Raw genomic sequence first — 20,848 nt, 5'->3', positions numbered from 1 at the left:
GTGGTGATCAGTTGACAGCTCCGCCCCTCTCTTCACCCGAGTGTCCAGAACATGCGGCCGCAAATCCGATGATACAACTACAAAGTCGATCATCGAACTGCGGCCTAGGGTGTCCTGGTGCCAAGTGCACATATGGACACCCTTATGTTTGAACAAGGTGTTCGTTATGGACAATCCGTGGCGAGCACAGAAGTCCAATAACAAAACACCACTCGAGTTCTGATCGGGGGGGCCGTTCCTCCCAATCACGCCCCTCCAGGTCTCACTGTCATTGCCCACGTGAGCATTGAAGTCCCCCAACAGAACAAGGGAGTCCCCAGCAGGAGTACTCTCCAGCACACCCTCCAAGGACTCCAAAAAGGGTGGGTATGCTGAGCTGCTGTTTGGTGCATATGCACAAACAACAGTCAGGACCCGTCCACCCACCCGAAGGCGGAGGGAGGCAACCCTCTCGTCTACCGGTGTGAACCCCAATGTACAGGCACTGAGCCGGGGGGCAATGAGTATGCCCACACCTGTGTTTCATCAAATGTAAACAAATTTAAGAGAACTTTTCTTTACCATATCTTTATTTCACATTTTTGGTGGGAAAAAAAAGCTTCATTAAAAGGAACAAACTATTGAAAATAGCTCTGTATGATCATAAATTATGATAAGAGAACAAGAAAACAGATTGATTTGAGATGACAAGTTACGTCACTGCAAACATTTTATCAGACACAAAACGGTGTTTCATAGTGGAACAAAAGTTGGAGCAGCTGTGAACACAGAGGAAAGCATCTGACCAACAGTTCATGATCAAAAAAATATCAAAATTGCATCACTTATCATTGAAGCTTAAAATGTAGAAAATGGGGATAGCGAAAATACTTTGAGGGCAACTAAAAAGCAGCATAAAGTACATTCTTAACATGTTGCCCTATTATCATGCTATATTTATCTTTTTTTTTTGGGAGTATGTAGCCAAAAGAAGCAATGCAAAAAAATAAAAAATAAATAAATGTTTAGTTTCAGTGAAAGATAACTATTTTCTCATCTCCTCTGTCTCATAGGTTAAGTCTGTGTTTTCTTTATCTTTTATAGTTTAGTCATCCTCATTTGTCATTCTTGTTTGTTAGTGTCCCACCCCAAGGAATTTCTTCATGTGCTCATACACAACATAAGAGATGCTAACAGCAGGAATGACTTTGAGAAAATTGGGGGTTATGCCACGGTACAGACCAGTCACACCTTCGTTGGATAAGATGTATTTGAACTGGCCCACCATGGTCAGTTTTGGATTACCCTCCGTGCTGGCTGAAAGAAACACAATGATTGCCGTCTCAGTCTCGCATGTCAAGCACACTTGTTTGCTTCATAAGAACGTGCAGCCTGTCTCACCTTGCGCTTGCATTCGTGTCCGAATGAGAGCGAGTGGATATGATGCTAGCTGCCCACAGGTGCTGGAGACAGTACCGCAGCCCAGTAGCACCAAAACACCCGGATCTGCAGAGTCTAGACAGTACCTCTGAAGCCAGGCATTCTTAAGAGTCTGAAAAAAATGACAAATAAAAATGTGAAGATAATAACAAAGGGCATTGGAGGATGACAAATGTGCATTAAAATATAACTACTGCTATACCTGCACTAAAACATTCAATTACAGTGGAACTTCCAAAGTTAAATACCCTCTCTTGGATATTCCATGATGTTGATAAATGCGCAATTTGTCCATATTTTAAACTACTTGTATCAAAACAGGTATAACTCCAAGTTTCAAAATATTTGCAGTAACGTTTTAATAGGAGGGCTTGGCATAAGAACAGACGCATCTCCATTTCGCGTTTTTGTGAATTTAGTAGACACGCTATGTGTCGCTGTGCGTGTTGTGTGATGCGGCTGCCATAATTCGTGTCATGTTCTGCCTGTTTTGATTGTGGTTCAGATCCAGCTGTGTCACGTTACGCACGAAGCAGGAAAAGGGAACTGCTTCGTACGTAACAGAGAAAACAAGAATAAGTGGATCCCCGAAAGAGCAGACACCGACAAGGACTTCGTCAAAACAAAAATATTTATTACAAACAAAACCCCGTCAAATAAACAACAGAAAGCGCTGGTAAAAACGAGAACCAGGAAATAAGGAAACGCGACAACAGAAAACGCTTGCAAAAAACGGCAAGGAAAATATGTTAAAACAAGTACTAGTTCATGTACGCTAATATAATGATTCCCTTGGGACGACGAAAATATAACCAACAGCGAATGGTATCGAATGAGAATTACAATCATAGGCAACAGCAGTGGCACGGCATGCAATACTCCGGCAATGGGTTGACCGCCGGAGCGCCTAGATAAAGCAGGTGCAATCACTGACAAATAGGCAGCAGGTGTGCAGGCGGCAGAAGTGAACGCGTGCCACCTGCTGCCGAATACGGAACATGACAAGCTGGAGTGATGGGTGTTTGCCTTCAGCAGGCCCATCAAGCTTTGCCATGTATTTAAGGACTGCCAAGTTGCCAAGTTCCTGTTGTGCTTCAAGTGTTGTATTCTAGACCGTTCGATATTTTTCAGAGTCACTCGTTTTTTCATAAAACTACAAGTATTTTCATTTTTCTTTTTTATCGATCTTGAGCTTTGGTTTCGCGTTATTGGACTTTTGATATTTCGTTTGTGTGTTCTCGCTGTTCTCTTGTACCTTGCCTTGGTTTTTGTTTGATGCATAGTTTTTTTTTTCCTGGCTCCCTGTGACTAGCGATTTCAGTTTGTACTTTGCGGGTGCACTTTTCTGTAATAAATATTTTTGTCTTTGTCTGAACCTGCATTTCTGGAATCCAAAGCATTTGGATGCTGACAGCCTGGCGTGTCTCGCATTTTGGTGATTATAAAGTTGACTAGAGAATCCCTAATAAGTGCGTTTTGCAGCGCAGGTGGTGCCACCTGATTTGGGTGGATTTGATCGATGTGCATGCAGACAGATTGGGCAATCTGAGCACTTGTGTGGTGTATGTCATCTATTTCATTCGTAAATATAACATTGTGGTACAATCAATGTATAAATCAATTAATTCTATAATCAGTACCTTAACAGCACCACTAATGGGAGGGGCACAGGGGGTAGACGGGGGGGGGGGGGGTAGCAGGTTCACACACGGATGCAAATGTCGTGGCTGCAAGACTGTCTCCAATTTGCCCATGTCACATATGCGGCTGACTACATCATCCACAGGGAGAGAGCTTGCAGTTTATGTGCCAATGTCATGCAAGGACCCCAGCGACTCTTTGTTTCTTTCTTTCTGTTTTAATGTCAAAGAGGAATGCTGCCACAATTGACTGCGGAAAATGCTACTTTCATCCCACAATGGGCGCTGTTTCGCCCAAGTCTACCTGTGCGAGCCAAACATCAAGAGAAAGAAAACTGCACCCATACGTACAGTTAGACTGCTCTTAGCGCCACATATCATTTAGCCTGTTTGCCACCACTGATAACCCTTGAGTGTCTGCATCACAGAAAACACAAATATCTGTTCCTTAAGTTGAATGAAATTTGCTAGGGTCTTGTGAGATAATAATAATAATAATAATAGATTTTATTTATAAGCGCCTTTCAAGACACCCAAGGACACTTTACAATAACAAAAAACACAAAACAATACGGGTTGAGCAGCGGCAGCCAAAACGCGCCAGCGTTCACTCAACCCGAAAGTCAGAAAGAAACAAGAGAGGGAGAGGGGGAGAAAAAAAAACCCACGCTAATGTATACTGCCTGCCTTGTGTGATGGTACGCATGATGACAGTTCAACCTTCATGTTACTCATCCCAAAAAGTCTGGTTGCACTCCAAATTGATGCCTCTGGAGAATTTGACTTTGGAGGTTCCACTTTAGTTAAGACCAAGGTTGACCTTAGACTCATTGATGACTCGTCTGCACTAACCTCATACACAGCTAGGTCGATACCAGCGTAGGGGATAATGCCAATCGTATTTGGCAGATAGCCCCTGTAAAAAGACCGGACTCCCTCCCTTCTCAGGATCTGTCTGGCGCAGTCAGCCATACCTGCGTATTGTCCTGTTGTCCTTAATGTGAGACGAGTTTTAAGCACCTACCGGATAGAGAAGAAGAAGGAAAAAAAAAAAACCTGATTAACAAAATAAATCTTAACTACATGGTGATGAATAACATTTGTCAAACGGTGATGCTGGGACATTGCAGTGAATTGAAGTATTTGCCCTCTTCTCAAATGTTTACATTTTGCATAGTTTCCCCCACTATAATGTTTCAGATTTTCACATGTAAATATCAATAAACAAAGAAAATGTCATGATGAAAATCTATGTTTTGCTTTGTTTCTTCAGTCTCTAGCTATAGAGTGGGTGTTCACCTCACAGGTCGCACCTGTCTCGTGACCTCTCTGCTTTAAAAGCCATGCCACGCCGACAACTGGCTGTCGGATTGTTAGCCTTGCTCATGACTCTGTCTCTAAGTAATGTACTTTATTCTCTGGATGTTCTTGACATTTTTGCCTTACAGCCTTGTCTCGTTAGTTCGTAGTAATTTTGTTCTTGTATTTTCCTTGTTATGTATTCTCGGTTTATGTTCTTTGTGTATTAGATTTTTTTGTCCTTTAAATTGACAAGCAATTTTCATTTATCTCGTTCCTTGCCTTTTGGATTGCCCCCTCCTTTTCCTGGTTTCTTGTTACCAGCATCCTTTGTTGTAATTTGTTGGTCTTGTGTTTTTGTTAATAAATATTTTTGTATCGCCATTTATCTGAGTCTGCATTTTTGGGATTCACTATCCACCTCGTCTGTGTTGGGACCCTGTCAGTTTGAGGCTTTTCCTGTTTCCTTGTTTTTCAAAAAGGGCCAGGTACATATGATTTGTATTTTTTCCCCTTAATAAATTAAATCAGCATTTAAAAAAAATGTGTTTTATGTTTATTTAGCTTATCGGTTTTCTGATATTTACATTTGTTTTATCCTAAATGTTGAAGTGGGGGAGACTGTACGAAAAAATAAGAACTATAATACTTTTTCATGGCACTGACTAAACGCTTGACCCGATTCATTTTCTTAGAAACAATAATGCGAGAACAGGTTTGTTGCAATTCTTACCAAAAGGTTATTTACAGAAATATAGACAACTCAATATAAACCAATTGAGTGCAATCACTTTTGCTCAAATGTTCAATAAGCAGACCGATAAATACATTAAATTTCATGTTTTAACCTCCATAGGGTAGATGATGGTCTGGGCAGTAGCTCCTGCCAAAGAACCAGCAAGAAATCTTTCTTGTACTTTTAAACTTTGCCCTTCCCTGCTGCCACGGATCAGCCACTTGATCTGAAGAACAATAAGAGGAAGAGAAGGAGAGAAAGATAGCAGGTATGAGATAGCAAATTTTTGTTTCAAAGTCACCCACATAAAAACAAACAAAATAAAACCTGTTGTCTGCAAAAATAAGCCTTTGTGGAGCAGCCGCTAGTTGTTGACTTCTTGACACTGACCTGGTCATAGGCCATAAACTTAATTGCAGATTCTGGGGCAATCTTGAGGACATTGATGCCATTTCCCCTCCAGAGTGAAAAGACACCTCCTTCTTGGATCATCCCTCTCAGCCCCGACCACAGATTTTTCCCATGAGACACAGAACCGTGTACCTTGACACACAAGCACAAACCAGGCCAGCAATCTTATTATATCCTGTGCTAATTTTGAAAACAGACTCCCTCATGAATGTGGATACCCTAAGACACATACTTGTACTCATTTAGAACACTAAAAGTTGTTGTTCTTTTTTTTAATGATGGGAAATGAGGAATTATCATATTTTTGTTGTAAATTCGCAAGATTGACCTTTCGGAGACTTGTGCTTTGGATGATATTTTGTTTTGTGTGATTCTTTTTAAGCAAGGATTGTTACAATAAGCAATAGCATTTTCTTTGAATAAAAAAGTCAATCAAAATTTCACAAGTGGAATAGTATAACAATGCATCCTGTGGGAAATTTCTGGATGTTGCCACCTATTCAGCCATTGAATCCATATGAGAGTAGCTGCTGGGAAACTAAATTACCAAGGGTGTCAAACATTAACCTGTGATAATAAATGAAACAAACACACATAATGGGAATATGTCATAGGTAAGGGCAAACTGAATACACCGTATACAAAAAAATATCTGCATCCGTAGACCTGGTGGGCAAAATGTATCCAAACCCCTGTGTGATACAAATGATGTCATGGTTCTGTCGGGTTAAAAAAAAAATCTCCTCCTCCTGGGCTATCGGCCCCCGTCAGGGACATGCCCCCCCTCCCGAGTCCCATACCCGGTACGACACTCGCTGCTGCCTCGCGAGGTTCACACCCAGTGCAGGCCCTGGAAGGGCCCTCGCCTGATTCTTGTTTAACTCATTCAGTACCAGCCAATTCTGGACCAAGTCTGAAAAGACGTTTAAAAACGTCTTTGGGAGTGAACGAGTTAAGGAGGGTTGTGGGGCGGCTACTCCCACTCCCCTCCGTTCCGGCGGGGTGAGCCCAGGGCGCCTCACCTTCTGGTGAGACCCCACCTCCTTCCCCGCCGGCTGGTGGGCCTTTCGCCACGTCTGAGGCCCAAGAGCCCCGGCGTTCCCCCCTCGCGCCACTCGGAGGCATCCCACCACGCGAGGGTGTCCTCCAGCTCCACACCTGATCATGCGCATCATTACCTCCCTTTAAAGGACTCGTTTTTGTAATTGGATTTCTCTTGTCCTTTTGAGACAAGCATTTTATGTTTGCGTTTTCTCCTTTGCCTTTTGCAAGCGCTTTTTGTTTTCATTTCATTTACTCCTGGTTCATTGTTACCAGCGCCATTATTTGTACTTTGTTGGTCTTACCTTGTACTTAAGTAAATTTTGGTCAAACGATCTATCTTGGTCTACGTTTGTGGGATCCACTTTGATTACGGACTTCAGGAAATCGTATCAAATGAATTGTAACCATTTTAAACATACAGTAATCTCTCGTTTATCGCGGTTAATGGGGACCAAAACCACCCGCGATAAACGGAAATCCGCAAAGTAGCGACCAATTAGCATGTTTAATTTTTAATTTTTATTTTTTAAGTTCGCAAACGGTCCGCAAGGAGCTGCGAAAGTCAGCAAAACAACAGCGAGTCACATAGAGCAACATATACAGTACTGTACTCCATGTATATGAACAAAAAAAAGGTTTTTTTTAATATGTTGAATATGAATATGTTTGAAAACATATTTCAAACATGAATGTTTGAAAAAATCTGCGATAAACGAACCGCGAACGAGCGAGGGATCACTGTAGTTCACATTTCAGGTAAACTAAATTATATTTTGGTGCCAAAACAAACAAACACAAAAATCCTCAATAGGACTCACCTGCAGGAAAACTTTCAAGCGATCCAAAGGAGCAGTTCCTGTCCTGGACACAGCACCTGCCATTGCTCCTGCAACCAACTGCCTCCAAACCAGACCGGATCGCCGTTCCTTCTCTGAGAACTCATCTGGCACCGTCAAATGTTCCCCAATGTCAAACATCTTCCAATAGTTTTGAGATTAATGAATTTCATAATTAATTTTGGGTGCAGAACACTGTGCTAAATTTGCATCAATGCTATGTAATCATGCTACAGTGTGTACTCAATCGGCGTCGAGGCTTGATTGGTAGAGAGGCTGAGGGAGGAAGTACTTCACAAAAGTACTCCGTGAAAAAATGTCTGATTGGATGTCTATTACTTAGTACACCGGTGATTTCTTCTTTGGGATAATCCAATGTTTGTGAGATGGCTCTGATTGATTTTCCAACTTCTCTCAGCCTCACAATTGCTCACTCTGGTTTTACTGTTGGTTACACCTCTAACAAGTAGAAATGTAGTCTTCAAGGGCAAACCCAAATCTGAAAGTGATTGTTTGCATTGTCGCTGTAATTGAACACACCTGGGCAACAATAACGCCTGTCCGTTCCGGCACGTTTGCTCGCATGAAAAATGTGTGAATTCAAACGAATGGTGTTGTCTTGTAAGTTGTGCGACAAATCCAGATGTAAATATCTGGAAACAAAGCTGAAATGCTTCTCTTGTTTCATACTCATCTTAGCATATCAGACTCAAATTTTTGGAGTCTGCAGCTAAATAAATTAGCATCAGTATTGCAATAATGAGGAAGATTATGTATCTGACGTATATATGATGAAAAAAAAGTATTTCCGTAACTTCACACCCATGAAGTATAAACATGCATGGTATTTTCAAGACATCTAAGCAATTTCTTCTTAAAACAGTGATTGGTCAGAGAACATTTTACAGACTACAACTTCTGTGATCAACAACTGCCTGATGGTCACGTTCCCTGTACGAGAATCCACCAGAATTAATGAGGCCAAACTTTAAGATGGTATGCTAGATTTTGGCCAGAATCTACCGTTGCATCTTTAGTACAGCCGTCTTCTTTGTTACAGCCGTACAAATTGACAGGATGATCGCCTCAGTTTGTTGGCGGCCTATATACTGTATGTGTTTAACTCAGGACAATAAAACAACAGAACAGCTTTACAAACAAAGTCTACGCAACATATTTAAGTTATTTCTTCCAAGCCTTTGACACAAGGAGTCAAAACCAAAACACACAACACAACAGTCTGCCCTTACAAAAATTAATTGAAAGAGCTCTGAATCAATGCAGCATGCTATTATACAACAACCATGACAACTAATTAGAGGCGAGACAGTATTCCAGAAGGGCTTCGCAAGCATAGCGACTCAGACATAAAGTACAGTCATGAAGCACTCAGACGATTTTCAAGATAAAGATTTCAACAGAATCACAGAAATTTGATTACTCACATGGGAGTGCTTCCAGTAGTGGACAATCTCTTCCATGTTGTGGAAAGGATTGAACATGAAGTGATCTCGCCATTCTTTCCAGTCAATGGTCATAGTACCATCCCTGTCCATACTGGAAAATGGACAAACTTGTTGTGGGTGGACATTAAACAATCATTACATTTCAGGTAATATTTTGTATTAGACAATTTGTCATGCTTTATGCACCGTTCGAATCCATTGTGTCTGTCCTCAGTGTTCCACTGCGTGGCCCCTCCCTCTGTTCTGTTCTGGTCACCTTTCCCTTAATTCAGTGTGGGCTGGGCATCTCCACAATCAATGCACCTGCCTCACCCACACGCCTGCCAGTCTTCACCTCGTCAGCCACAGTCTCTGCAGCGTAAAGGCCAGTCTGAAGAGCCACTCGCTCCCAGTTCATCAGCTATCTTCCCCGCTGTATTCTCTGCTACCGAGTGATGGGACGATGATACCTGAAGGAGTGTATTGACCCACTTCACAAACTGTGTCAGTACTATATTGACACTGGGTTGGTCACCCAATAGTGACCCCTGCAGTAGTGATAACATCATTGCAGGTAAAGAAATTCCTTGTTTGTGTAAATGCTAAACTGAGTTGGTTTGTAAAATACAGCAAATTTGAGTTACAATTCAGATTTTTAACTTATGTAGAAAATTTTGGTTAAATCATGTGAAATAAAAGACAAAAGTGATTAGTTTATGAACTCAGAAAATACTCTTTCACATGGTTCAGATGACGATAGTGAGCAGAGAGTTTGAAATGAAAGTTGTTTTCTGGTTCCATTTCCAATATTGTAAAGGGTCTTGGTTTCTGGGTGTGTTTGCTTCTGACAGGCAGCGTTGGACTTCAATTATGGAGGATCTCGCAATTATAAGATAAAATGAATAAAGCAACTGTAGGGCTCTTTAACTGACTATCATATGTATAACAGGCCATTCACTTGATAAACTGATAAAGTGGGTACAATGCGCCCATAATTTCGCAAAACTCCAGCCAACAAACCCACGACATGTTGAGACAGTTTGTGTCCTTATAAAAACACTTTGGCGCAGAACATTCAAACGATTCAGTTCCTGGATTGGTCACGTGATTCTTTCTTAAAGCAATACACGCACCAACACGGGGTTTCACTCTTGAGCTCTCGGCACTGTACTGACGCACCAGTGTCGCTCGTCCCATCACTACCAGTGCTACCTTGTTGTTGCCCTCAGCCTTCCTTACACCTCGGTTTAGTTTCCCTGAGTGTCTTTGGGTCCTGCCTCCTTGATCTGTCCCTCTTTCTGACAATAAAGCAGCACTGAGTTCAGTGTGTCGGCCTTTGGGTCCTGTGCTTGTCTTAAGCTAAGCATAACTTGTACTGTTACTTGAGACAATTGTTAGGTACTTTAAAATCTACAATCAAGTGGCTGTCAAAGTAATGAACACAGTTGCTACAAGTGATTATATCCGTGTTTGCAAGGACTACTTCATTCAGCTGTGGGAATTGAAGCTCCTTATGTTCACTTATCAAGTTGACGTAGGAATAATAATATTCCAGTACCGGTAATTTAAAAAACGGCTACTTGCCACTACAATAGATCTGCCTAGTACCAAAAGTGGTCACAGTACAGGAATTAAAATTCAGTTGTATTACACTGTACTACTTTCTCAAAATGTTACTGTATGTCTACATAATATGACAGGTTTGTTTCCAATACTGTAAATAAAATAAATTCATCGAGCCATAATGCGAACCCAATCCGAACCACTTATCCATCCATCCATTTTCCAAACCGCTTGATCCTCACTAGGGTCGCGGGGGGTGCTGGAGCCTATCCCAGCCGTCTCCGGGCAGTAGGCGGGGGACACCCTGAATCAGTTGCCAGCCAATCGCAGGGCACACAGAGACGAACAACCATCCACGCCCACACTCACACCTAGGGACAATTTAGAGCGTCCAATCAGCCTGCCATGCATGTTTTTGGAACGTGGGAGGAAACCGGAGCACCCGGAGAAAACCCACGCAGGCCCGGGGAGAACATGCAAACTCCACACAGGGAGGCCGGAGCTGGAATCGAACCCGGTACCTCTGCACTGTGAAGCCGACGTGCTAACCACTGGACTACCGGGCCGCCCTTCCGAACCACTTATCCTTATGTAAAATAATAATTATAAAAGTACAGTTGGTGCCACTAGAAAAGACAGAAATGAACCACATGATCTTTGTTTAATCTTCTGTTCTACCTCTGCAATATTCTGGAGGCCTGCTCCTTGGTGACCTCAACTCCAAGCTTGTGCATCAAGTGCTGGATCTCTCCCACATCAATTTTACCTTAAAAAACACACAACAATCAAACACAACTTATCTTTGTAAAATGTGTTTCATCTTTGCAATATTTTAAGGTACAATTTAAAGTTTTTGTCAATACAATATTTGACTTCTCCAATGAATGGAATTTGCATTGCTTCTTTTTCTCATTTATATTGCAATTGATCAGTAAAATAAAATACAATATTGTCTGTGTAATATACTGTACCAATCATGAAGTTGTGAAGCATAGTGAGGGTGAGCCACCAAGTACCGGTACTGTTTACTAACAGCAAGTTAATTTTAGTAAGTGCTTTATTTAGATGGCTGGAAAAGGAAGGCATGAATGTGTGTGTATGGGCTTGTGTTTCATAGGTCAATACCGTCATTGTTCCGATCAAGTTTATGGAACATGAGCCATAGCCTCTTCTCATGAGCCCGCATGTACTGGGAGAACTCTTGGAAGTCCAGCAAGCCATCTTGATTGATGTCACTCTCCAGGACTATCTGTGGGTGCAGATTTGAAGCTGTCAGGAATTGAGGTCATTGAAAAGATGAGGGGATGCATTTTCCTGTTTTCTTCTTGCTTAATGTGTATACAGTCCAGGGTTTGGTGGACATCTAGACAGCAAAGAAGTGACAGTGGTCACATGGTGAAGAGTGCAACAGATAAACGGGTGAAGTGAGGAGGATAGTGGAAGACACTGTCCTTCCATAAGAGTCCATCTTACCGACTGCATCTTACCCACTGGGAAATTTAATTTCTCCTCTTGAACAGCAAATGGAGAAAGAGCCAAATGAAAGATAGAATGTAAAAATTTGTGGTTACTTGAATGTCTTGTTTTTCCCGCAGATGTTAACTTTGTTTTGTGCATGAAGACACTCAAATTAGTGACATCACAAACGTGACTGAACAAAGAAATACATTAATGACTAATAATGACTTGAACAACTAAATGTAAAGGAAATTTCATCCTTTGCTTCAATGTAGATTCTACATAGTTGTATGTAAAACACATGGCTGTTTTGTTATATGCATTTAAATATATATGGCCATAAAATATACATATATGGCCATCCACAACCTGGCCCCTCCTTACCTATCCGACCTTCTCCAGGTGCATATCCCCTCTCGCTCCCTCAGATCCTCGTCCTCCCTCCGCCTGTCAGTGCCCCCTGCCCGACTGAGCACCATGGGAGCCAGAGCCTTCAGTCACGCTGCTCCAAAGCTTTGGAACAACCTACCTCCGGACCTCCAAAACTGCACACCTCTTTCCACTTTCAAGTCCCGTCTAAAAACACACCTGTTCAGGATTGCCGACAACACATAGCTCTTCCATTTCCTATGTTTTTATGATTTTATGTCCTGTTTTTATATAATATCTCGTTTACTAATTTTTACATTGTATTTTCTTATTGTCTGTACAGTGTCCTTGGGTGGCATGAAAGGCGCTTTTAAATAAAATGCAATTATTATTATTATTATTATTAAAACAATGGTCCAACTAGAAAAACACAGAGATAAAAAGAATAACCAACAACCTCCAAGAAACAGAAATCTGCATTTAATAGACAATATGAACAGGACTATGAATGCACAATATGGGTTTATCGATAAAGGTGATTCTCATGCAGTAAGCCAACTCGATGTAATATGTGGCGACAGGTTCGCAAATGAGGTTAGGCTTTAAAACCACGTTTCCATTACATCCTGTCTTTGGGAAACAAGACAATGAGGACGACCCAAACAAAATACTGAATGCATTGAACATAAGTAACACACTTCCTCTCCCATAACAACAAGATGACACCCGCTCGCTCTAGTGAAATACTGTAAGCTGATTTGTTTCTACTGGATTCGAGGTCATGCGTTTTAACAAAGCACAGCAGGGAATACTGAGCATGAAAGTGGATGCTAACTCAACTCCACTGTATTGAAAGAGTACTTTAGAACAACCACGGCAAAACATGGAGCAAAAATAATTCATACAAGCAACAAACAATAAACCAATTAATTAATAATGAAGACAGTAGAAAGCACAAAAACAATAAAACTAAAAATCAAGTCAAAAGTCCAAGAATAAAAATGAGTTTTAAGATGAGTTTTAAAGATGGCCAGCAACGGGGCTTGCCCAAAATTCAGCGGGAAGTCATCCCAAAGAGAGGGACCAGCAACGGAAAAGTCTCGATCCCCTCTGAGCCTCCGCTCAGTTCTCGGTACCTTTGATACCCCATTTCCAGCCCCCGCCCAAAAATTGGTACTTGATCTGTGCCAGGGCCAGTGCTGTGCTTACTTGGTGCTGAACAACTACTTACAAAGTGTTTAGTTTTTCCACCGGCAAAGGGCCAAGTAGAAGCTACATCATTACGTCATTGTAAAGCGTCCAAACGCCACTGCTTACGTCGACATCTACCCAAGAGCGCTTGCGCTAATATGATAACAATAATAATAATAATAGGGTGGTGCAGTGGTTAGCGCGTCGACCTCACAGCTGCGGCCTCGCTGTGCGGAGTTCGCATGTTCTCCCCGGGCCTGCGTGGGTTTTCTCCGGGTACTCCAGTTTCCTCCCACATTCCAAAAACATGCATGACAGGCTGATTGAACACTCCAAATTGTCCCTAGGTGTGAGTGTGAGAACGGATGGCTGTTCGTCTCAGTGTGCCCTGCAACCGGTTCAGGCTACTGCCCAAAGACAGCTGGGATAGGCTCCAGCACCCCCCGCGACCCTTGTCAGGATAAAGCGGATTGGAAAATGAATGAATGAATGAATTAATAATAATAATAATAATAATAATGCGCTGCAAGCATCTGCTAGTCAATTTTGCATAGCCTCAATTATACTGGTGTGCAGTACAGAACCGTCAGGGACATGCAATCAGCAAAAACGTATATTTTTCTTAATCAGTGGAGATGATCACGAGGCTGGCTGTGAGTCAGAGTTTGCATGCTATCTGGGCACATCCGCCATCCCTCTTCTGGTGGGACATATTTGTGCCGGAGTTCACCACTCTAAAGTTTGTGCAAAATATCTGTGAGTTATTCCTCTACACCTGCGATGGTGATGATAACTCCACTCCCCGGTCCCTGACGTAGTTGGTGCCAGAGTCTGGCCCAATAATTGGAGTCATTTTCAGCACCAGTTTCAAGTACCAGAGCTAGATCTAGAGCCAATTTCGGTGGTGGAAAAAGAAAGAACTGGTGCTCACCTGGGCACTGGACCACAACTCACACGAGCACAAGCGCGGTGGAAAAAGGCCATAATAGCGTCTGGTTTGGAGACCTGATGAGCTCAGAGAGATAAGGTAGGGAACACTAAAATGTACAGGGAGAGAGTAAAGGGATACCAGATTAGGAGTTATGTGCTCCTAGTTACGAGTACCAGTCAAGAGGCAAGCAGCAGCATTTTGGACCAACTGAAGACGCTTAATGGAGGATTGGCTGACTCCAAAGTAAAGTGCATTCCAGTAATCCAGCCAAGATGTGACGAAGGCACCCGCATATATGCACAATATTTGATGCCTTGTTTTGATTAGATGCTCCACAGCAGCACATCTCTCCCAAAGTGAGTGTCCATCAAGATTTGATTGTGTTTTCACTTGTGGAGGCACCATTTCATCATCAAGCCACCAAATTACTCTTTGTCAATATGTATGCGGAGGTTGCAATTGGCAATACCCTGTTTTGGGCAGTGATGGTGCTCAATTTGAGTAAGACGAGAAGCACATTTGGCTGCCTACTGAGGTCAGGGTTCTTATTTTTGTGCAAGTGAAAAGGAGAAGCACTTATGATTAATAATTAAAAATTATATTTCTGAAGCGGCCCGGTGGTGCAGTGGTTGGCGCATCAACCTCACAGTGCAGAGGTACCGGGTTCAATTCCAGCTCCAGCCTACCTGCGTGGGTTTTCTCCGGGTCCTCCGGTTTCCTCCCACATTCCAAAAACATGCATGGGAGGCTGATTGAACACTCAAAATTGTCCCTAAGCGCGCGTGAGCGCGGATGGTTGTTCGTCTCTGTGTGCCCCGTGATTGGCTGGCAACCGGTTCAGGGTGTCCCCCGCCCACTGCCCGAAGACGGCTGGGATAGGCTCCAGCACTCCCCCCTTGTGAGGATAAGCAGATCGGAAAATGGATGGATACATGGATATTTCTGAAACTAATTGCCTACATTGCCTTCCTTATGAAAGTTCACATTCACAGCAATGCAATCTAATATAACAATAGATATAACAAATCTACACTTGAGGTGTCCCAATCCGATGATATGATTGGAAATCAACTCTAGAGTATAAGAAGTCCAAGCTGTTTTGTTTTGGTAAACCAGACTATATTGCATTTAAGCTTCAACCTTGCACACCAACTCAGGCTCCTTCCCTGCCAGAGAGGTGACATTCCACGTCCCTAGAGCCTTCAGTAGTCTGGGATCGGACCGCCAACATCCCCTCCTTGAACCGCCACGCAGCTCGCTAATGCACCTGATCCTCTTGGCCCCTCCTTTAAATGGTAAGCCAATGAGGAGTGGCACCCACATCAACTCTGCCCCTAGGGTGGAGGTCATCAGTTGAATGCCATTGAGCCCACCTCCAGGCCTGGCTTCAGATAGAGACTTGGAATCCAGTGTCCATTTTTGATCATCTCAATAATGGTTCTGAGCTGTGACCATAAAAACCTCGTAACTTCCCTCTTAGCATCATTGAGACACACAAAATTCCTTCAGCACAGTTAAGACAACGTCTCAGGCAGGAGCGTCTTGTTCATCGGGTACAAAATGCAAACAAAGCAAAACATATAACCAAAATACACGTGGCGTTGCTCAGTTCTCTTATCATAAATTTCTAAAAGGAAGAACATGTTATAGCAAACTTAGATTCTGATTTCATGCACAACTAACACTATATTGACATGTCATATAACTGTGGCTGGTGTTGTGTGTTGTAGCTATTTTTTTTTCTCTTACCAACAAAATCATTCATTGGACGCATGACTATTGTTTTGGAAAATGAGAGACAATTATGTTTTGAGTGTTTTTAAATGACATAATTTTCAATGTGTTGACGTTTGTATGCTGCAGTATGTGTTTCTTCCAAATTTTCCTCTCTTCACTTTCATAGAGAGTGAGATCGTTGATATTTCTTCCGCTGTATCGATTAATTATTGCACAACCATTATCCAGTGGTGTTATCATTATTGATGAATTATATCACATATACTGTACTCTGGTTTTATCGTCAGCAACGGCTTCAGTTAAGAGATAGTGGTTCATTAAGGGGTTCAAATTAAAATGAATGGGTCGATTATGAATCGAATGGGCTGTACCTTAAATATATTCAAATATCAGTATTAGATAACACCTTTTGGCGTTGCGTAATAACTGCTGAGTTTGCATACAAATTAATTACTGTGCAGTGTGCACCTTTTAATACGAGTACGAGAGCCTGTTCCAGCTGTCGTGGTCTCACCTCTTCAGCCTCTCCTTGGCGTAAACCTCGAGCAGCCAGTCCAATTCGCAATTCGCTAATGTCAACCCTGCCATCTCTATTCAGGTCCAGTTGCTCGAACAGATCCGCATATCTCCTTTGGCGTTCTAGGTCCGCAGACGTGCCGTGTTCTGCTTTCACTTCGATTGTTCCGCGTTGAGGTCGGTCGAACAGATCCTTGTCTTCTTCGCCCATTAAGCTGAGAACGCGAACGGTTTCCCTGTCTGGTCTGAAAAGAATATGTCGCCTTATATAACACTCTAGTACGCTGTGTATCCACGGAGATCGCAGCAGTACTTAACCACAAATGGGAACGAACGGACGAGGTACGCGTGGGGTGCGCGTTGCTCGTGCGCAGGGGATTAGTCAAGGAAGTGTGGATGCGGCGTTTCTTTTGTTGCTGGAGTGATCACCGAACCTCAGTTGTTCAAAAAGATTCTTAGTGTATGCCAAGAAACTGCGCACGCTTGATTAATAACATAATGTAATGCCCTTCAGTAGCGGAGAGAAGGATGCTCGCAGTCGCTGATACTATTAATCATTTTTAATAACAAAATAAGTAATAAACACACGCATTCAAAGGAGTTGCTGTTAGCCACAACTCACGCCCATGCGCTCCTCACTCAGACTAATAGTGATGTGTCGTTCGCGAACGAGCCGGCTCTTAAAGCCGGCTCTTTGAAGTTAACGATGGGAGCCGGTCCGAATAGGAGCCGACTTTTTTTTTCTCCTGTTTTTTCCCCCCTTCGGTTAAAGCCGCACGTGATTGGTCAAGATCCGTGGTAGAAGAGGAAGGGGAGGGTTTTGCACACACACACACACACACACACACACGCACACGCTGCAGTTTAGAGAAGGGGGAGGGGTAAGAGAAGAGACACAGCAGCACACTGAGCAGCACGCAAACAAGACAAACGAGGAGACGAGAGTTAGTTAGCGAAAAAAACAACACGGTGGAAAGCGGAAAGGTGAGAAAATGGATAGGAAACGCAGTGAAATTTGGACTCATTTCAATTTAATTAACCCCTCAAAGCTGAGGCACTTGGTTTTTCTTCATGCCAATCTTCGCGAAAGACAAGTTAAAACTTTTACCTGGGTGCTGCTTTCTTCTTTTTGTTTTACAAATTTTAACTTATAATTTGTTGTGTGGTATTCAAAGCTTACTTATGTTGTTTTACTGTAAATAGTTAAAAGCTTATAAATATACACATTCAGAGATTGGAACTTTTTGTTGCCCATGTTTTGATATGGGTCTTTGTACTTTGTTTTTATTTTTGTAGCACTCCATGTTGTACTCCATGTTGAGTATGCTCAGAAGAATATACATAAAGCCATATAAATAATAAATATTTGATATACTGTCTATTTTTTGCATTAGTAATTCATTTTACGCATATTATTACGTTATTTTTGGTAGTAAATTAATTTAAGCAACAAAAAAACTGAGGAGCCAATTGGGAGCCAAAAGAGCCGGCTCTTTTTAGGGAGCCGAGCCAAAAGAGCCGGCTGTCTAAAAGGAGCCGGAATTCCCATCACTACAGACTAACTACCGGAGCCAATATTCCCCCAACCTGGCTCCTCCCCTCCCTATGACGTCACACAAATACAAGAAACAGATATTACAATAAATAAGAGTCCGTCTGATTTTCTTTTGGTCCTATTGAAAACAAAACGAAAAAAATCCTTTAAAATATTCTTTCTGACATTTAAAAAGAGTATCAAAATCTGTTTTTTGTTATTTAGTTGGTACATCCCAGCGTGTAAAACAAGTGAACCATTGATGGCTTACTTGCTAATGATAACTGTAGTAGAGAGGATTGTATACTGTGACGCAAGTGATAATTTAAAGTGCACAGTCAACATTCACAGGCTGTTACAGAGAGATTTAACAGTCTGTGGTGCACACAGATGTATTGCATTTATTTTAAATGTACTCAGCCAGGTATGTGTGTGGGTTTATAGTTCCATACTATAGTCTATTTTCCAATTTCATTATTCTATATCACAGGTGTCAAACTCAAGGCACGGGGGCCAGATCTGGCCCGCCACATCATTTTATGTGACACTCCAAAGGAAATTATGTGCATTCACTTCATGTTTCTTGCTGAAATACCAAAATTGCAAATTGGCTTCACTTTTAAAAATTGTGAGATATTGCAAGCATTTTTTGTTCCCAACCCCCCTTTTTTATTAGATAAATGTAATATTTGAAAAAACTGTTTTTATTGGCCTCTGATTTCAAAACTAGCTATTTACTAATTTGTCGTGTAGCCTACATGTAATATGAGACAGTTTTACATGAATTTGGGTTCATAGTTGTAACGGCCCTTCGTAGGAAACCATGGCTATGATGTGGTCCGCGAAGAAAATGAGTTTGACACCCCTGTTCAATTCTTTGTTTATTTCTAATTTTCTACTCCACTCAATATTTTCATAGTTGGATTGGGAATATGGCTATTTGATATTACGTTTATGTATTTATTTATTTTTCTCACTCATATATAAATATATAAAAAAAATAAGAGTTGCATTCAAACGTAGTCCATCTCTCCTTTTTGCCCATTCTTGACATAGAGCCATCCTTTCCAAAACTACAAACCCCTCAACTTAAACACATATATATACCAGCATCCGCCACTGTTATATATACTGTATGTCAGTGGCGGATGCTGGTCTGTCAAGGAGGGGAATCTCAATTTTGGCCGACATCATAAAATGTGTCTGTTTATTTTTACGTGAATTCTACTCTCTGTTCCTTTTCAAGAAAATTATCTGTGACCTTGTCATACCAACAAGGTGTCTTTTCCAGGGACTTAACTAGTGTCCTACAACTACAGCAACTACAATAAAACCCACCAGAAATAAAAGATTAATTCATCGCTAGTCGTTTTCAACAAAGAGAGTGTTGCTAAGATGATTAGAAGAAGTCTCCAGTTCAACTTAGAACAGAATGAGAATTGAAAGATGCTCCCATGGATGCCTACACTAAAAGATCGGTGATCGGCTCATTTCGCTGTCAATCAAAAAGAGATTCAGCCTCAGACAGATCATCCAATCATCATGCAGAAAAGCTCAGCGTCCGGGCCGGCCCATACACGCCCATAGACTCCCAGAGACGCTGAGCGTCCGATGGGCGGGACAAAACCAGCATTTATCCAATGACTCGTCTCGTTTCAATGAATTGGGACAACCTACACTGAACGCTCTTGACGCTCAGCATCCACACAGTAAAGCACAGTGAAGCGAGGAATGAATGAGTAGAGTCGTGTCGTAACCAGTCTTAAAAAGCTGATTCAGAACAGAAGTTGAATTGAATTGAATTGAATACAACTTTATTGTCAAATGTGCTGTACGTATGTGTAACATACAGCACAGATGAAATTTCTTCCCTCGCAACATAAAACAAGAGGAGCCGCTGCGGGTGTCCACGCCGCCATCAAAAGAAAAGTTAACAAAACATGACAAAATAATACAAGACAACACATGAGACACAGACAATCGTGCAATCTTAACCACTTTCCTGCATACACTTTGTTGTCTGAAGCAGTTATAGATGAAAGAGGAGCAAATCAAAGTGTCCTTTTCACCAGTGAATCAAAGACATCATGCTGCAATGTGCACATTGATTTGAATTGAACTGAATTGAGTGTGTTGTAGCGCATATTTAGTCAATGACAAGTACACACAATGTACGTACACACATATATTTGATCACTTATTTCTTTGACATTTTAGGGGAAGCTGAGCTTCCCTTGCAGTCTTAGAGCAATCACCTGCTGTATATATACACATATACAGTATATCTGGATCTATCTATCTATCTATCTATATATATATATATATATATATATATATATATATATAAAATTCCTCGTCTCACCCCCCCTCGGGTGGTGTCCGTCCCTCATTCAGCTCGGGTCCTCTACCAGAGGCCAGGAAGCTTGAGGGTTCTGCGCAGTATCCTTGCTGTTCCCAGCACTGCACATTTCTGGACTGAGATGTCCGATGTTGTTCCCGGGATCTGTTGCAACCACTCATCTAGTTTGGGGGTCACTGCCCCGAGTGCTCCGACCACCACAGGCACGACTGTCACCTTTACCTTCCAGGCTCTCTCCAGCTCCTCTCTGAGCCCTTGGTATTTCTCGAGTTTCTCGTGTTCCTTCTTTCTGATGTTTCCATCACTTGGAACCGCTACATCCACTACAACGGCTTTCCTCTGCCCTTTATCTATGATCAC

The 20,848-nt window shown here is 42.0% G+C and overlaps 1 protein-coding gene across 2 annotated transcripts; it reads right to left on the bottom strand.

Annotated features, from left to right (window-relative positions):
• Positions 1-434: 434 nt before the first annotated feature.
• Positions 435-17,248, bottom strand: slc25a23b (solute carrier family 25 member 23b). Of its 2 annotated transcripts, none has more exons than XM_086132929.1 (10): positions 16,594-17,248; positions 11,519-11,642; positions 11,072-11,159; positions 8,831-8,942; positions 7,368-7,526; positions 5,485-5,637; positions 5,207-5,320; positions 3,912-4,079; positions 1,381-1,531; positions 435-1,296 (listed from the first exon to the last, which is right to left on the bottom strand). In XM_086132929.1, exons 1-10 carry the CDS (start codon positions 16,804-16,806, stop codon positions 1,115-1,117), a joined length of 1,464 nt encoding a protein of 487 aa, XP_085989055.1. In that variant the 5' UTR covers positions 16,807-17,248; the 3' UTR covers positions 435-1,114. The 2 variants fall into 2 exon arrangements, with proteins under 2 accessions (XP_085989055.1, XP_085989056.1); XM_086132930.1 differs by having other exon boundaries at positions 440-1,296; positions 16,548-16,685.
• Between the last annotated feature and the right edge of the window lie 3,600 nt (positions 17,249-20,848).

Source organism: Hippocampus guttulatus, chromosome 16, assembly GCF_054856545.1.
Source record: "Hippocampus guttulatus isolate MCC_2025c chromosome 16, RoL_Hgut_1.0, whole genome shotgun sequence".
Taxonomy (NCBI): Eukaryota; Metazoa; Chordata; class Actinopteri; order Syngnathiformes; family Syngnathidae; genus Hippocampus; species Hippocampus guttulatus.
Note: the sequence above shows the minus strand (reverse complement) of the source record. Positions and strands in the feature narration are given on the sequence as shown.

What these genes read in the sequence shown, in the direction of transcription:
- slc25a23b (XM_086132929.1), bottom strand. Translation starts at nt 16,806, where the DNA reads ATGGGCGAAGAAGACAAGGATCTGTTCGACCGACCTCAACGCGGAACA. An exon ending in GCCTCCAGAATATTGCAGAG is followed by an intron (nt 8,943 to 11,071) that starts GTAGAACAGAAG and finishes TCCATTTTCCAG; the next exon opens with TATGGACAGGGATGGTACTA. An exon ending in TCGACCTAGCTGTGTATGAG is followed by an intron (nt 1,532 to 3,911) that starts GTTAGTGCAGAC and finishes CATTTTTTTCAG; the next exon opens with ACTCTTAAGAATGCCTGGCT.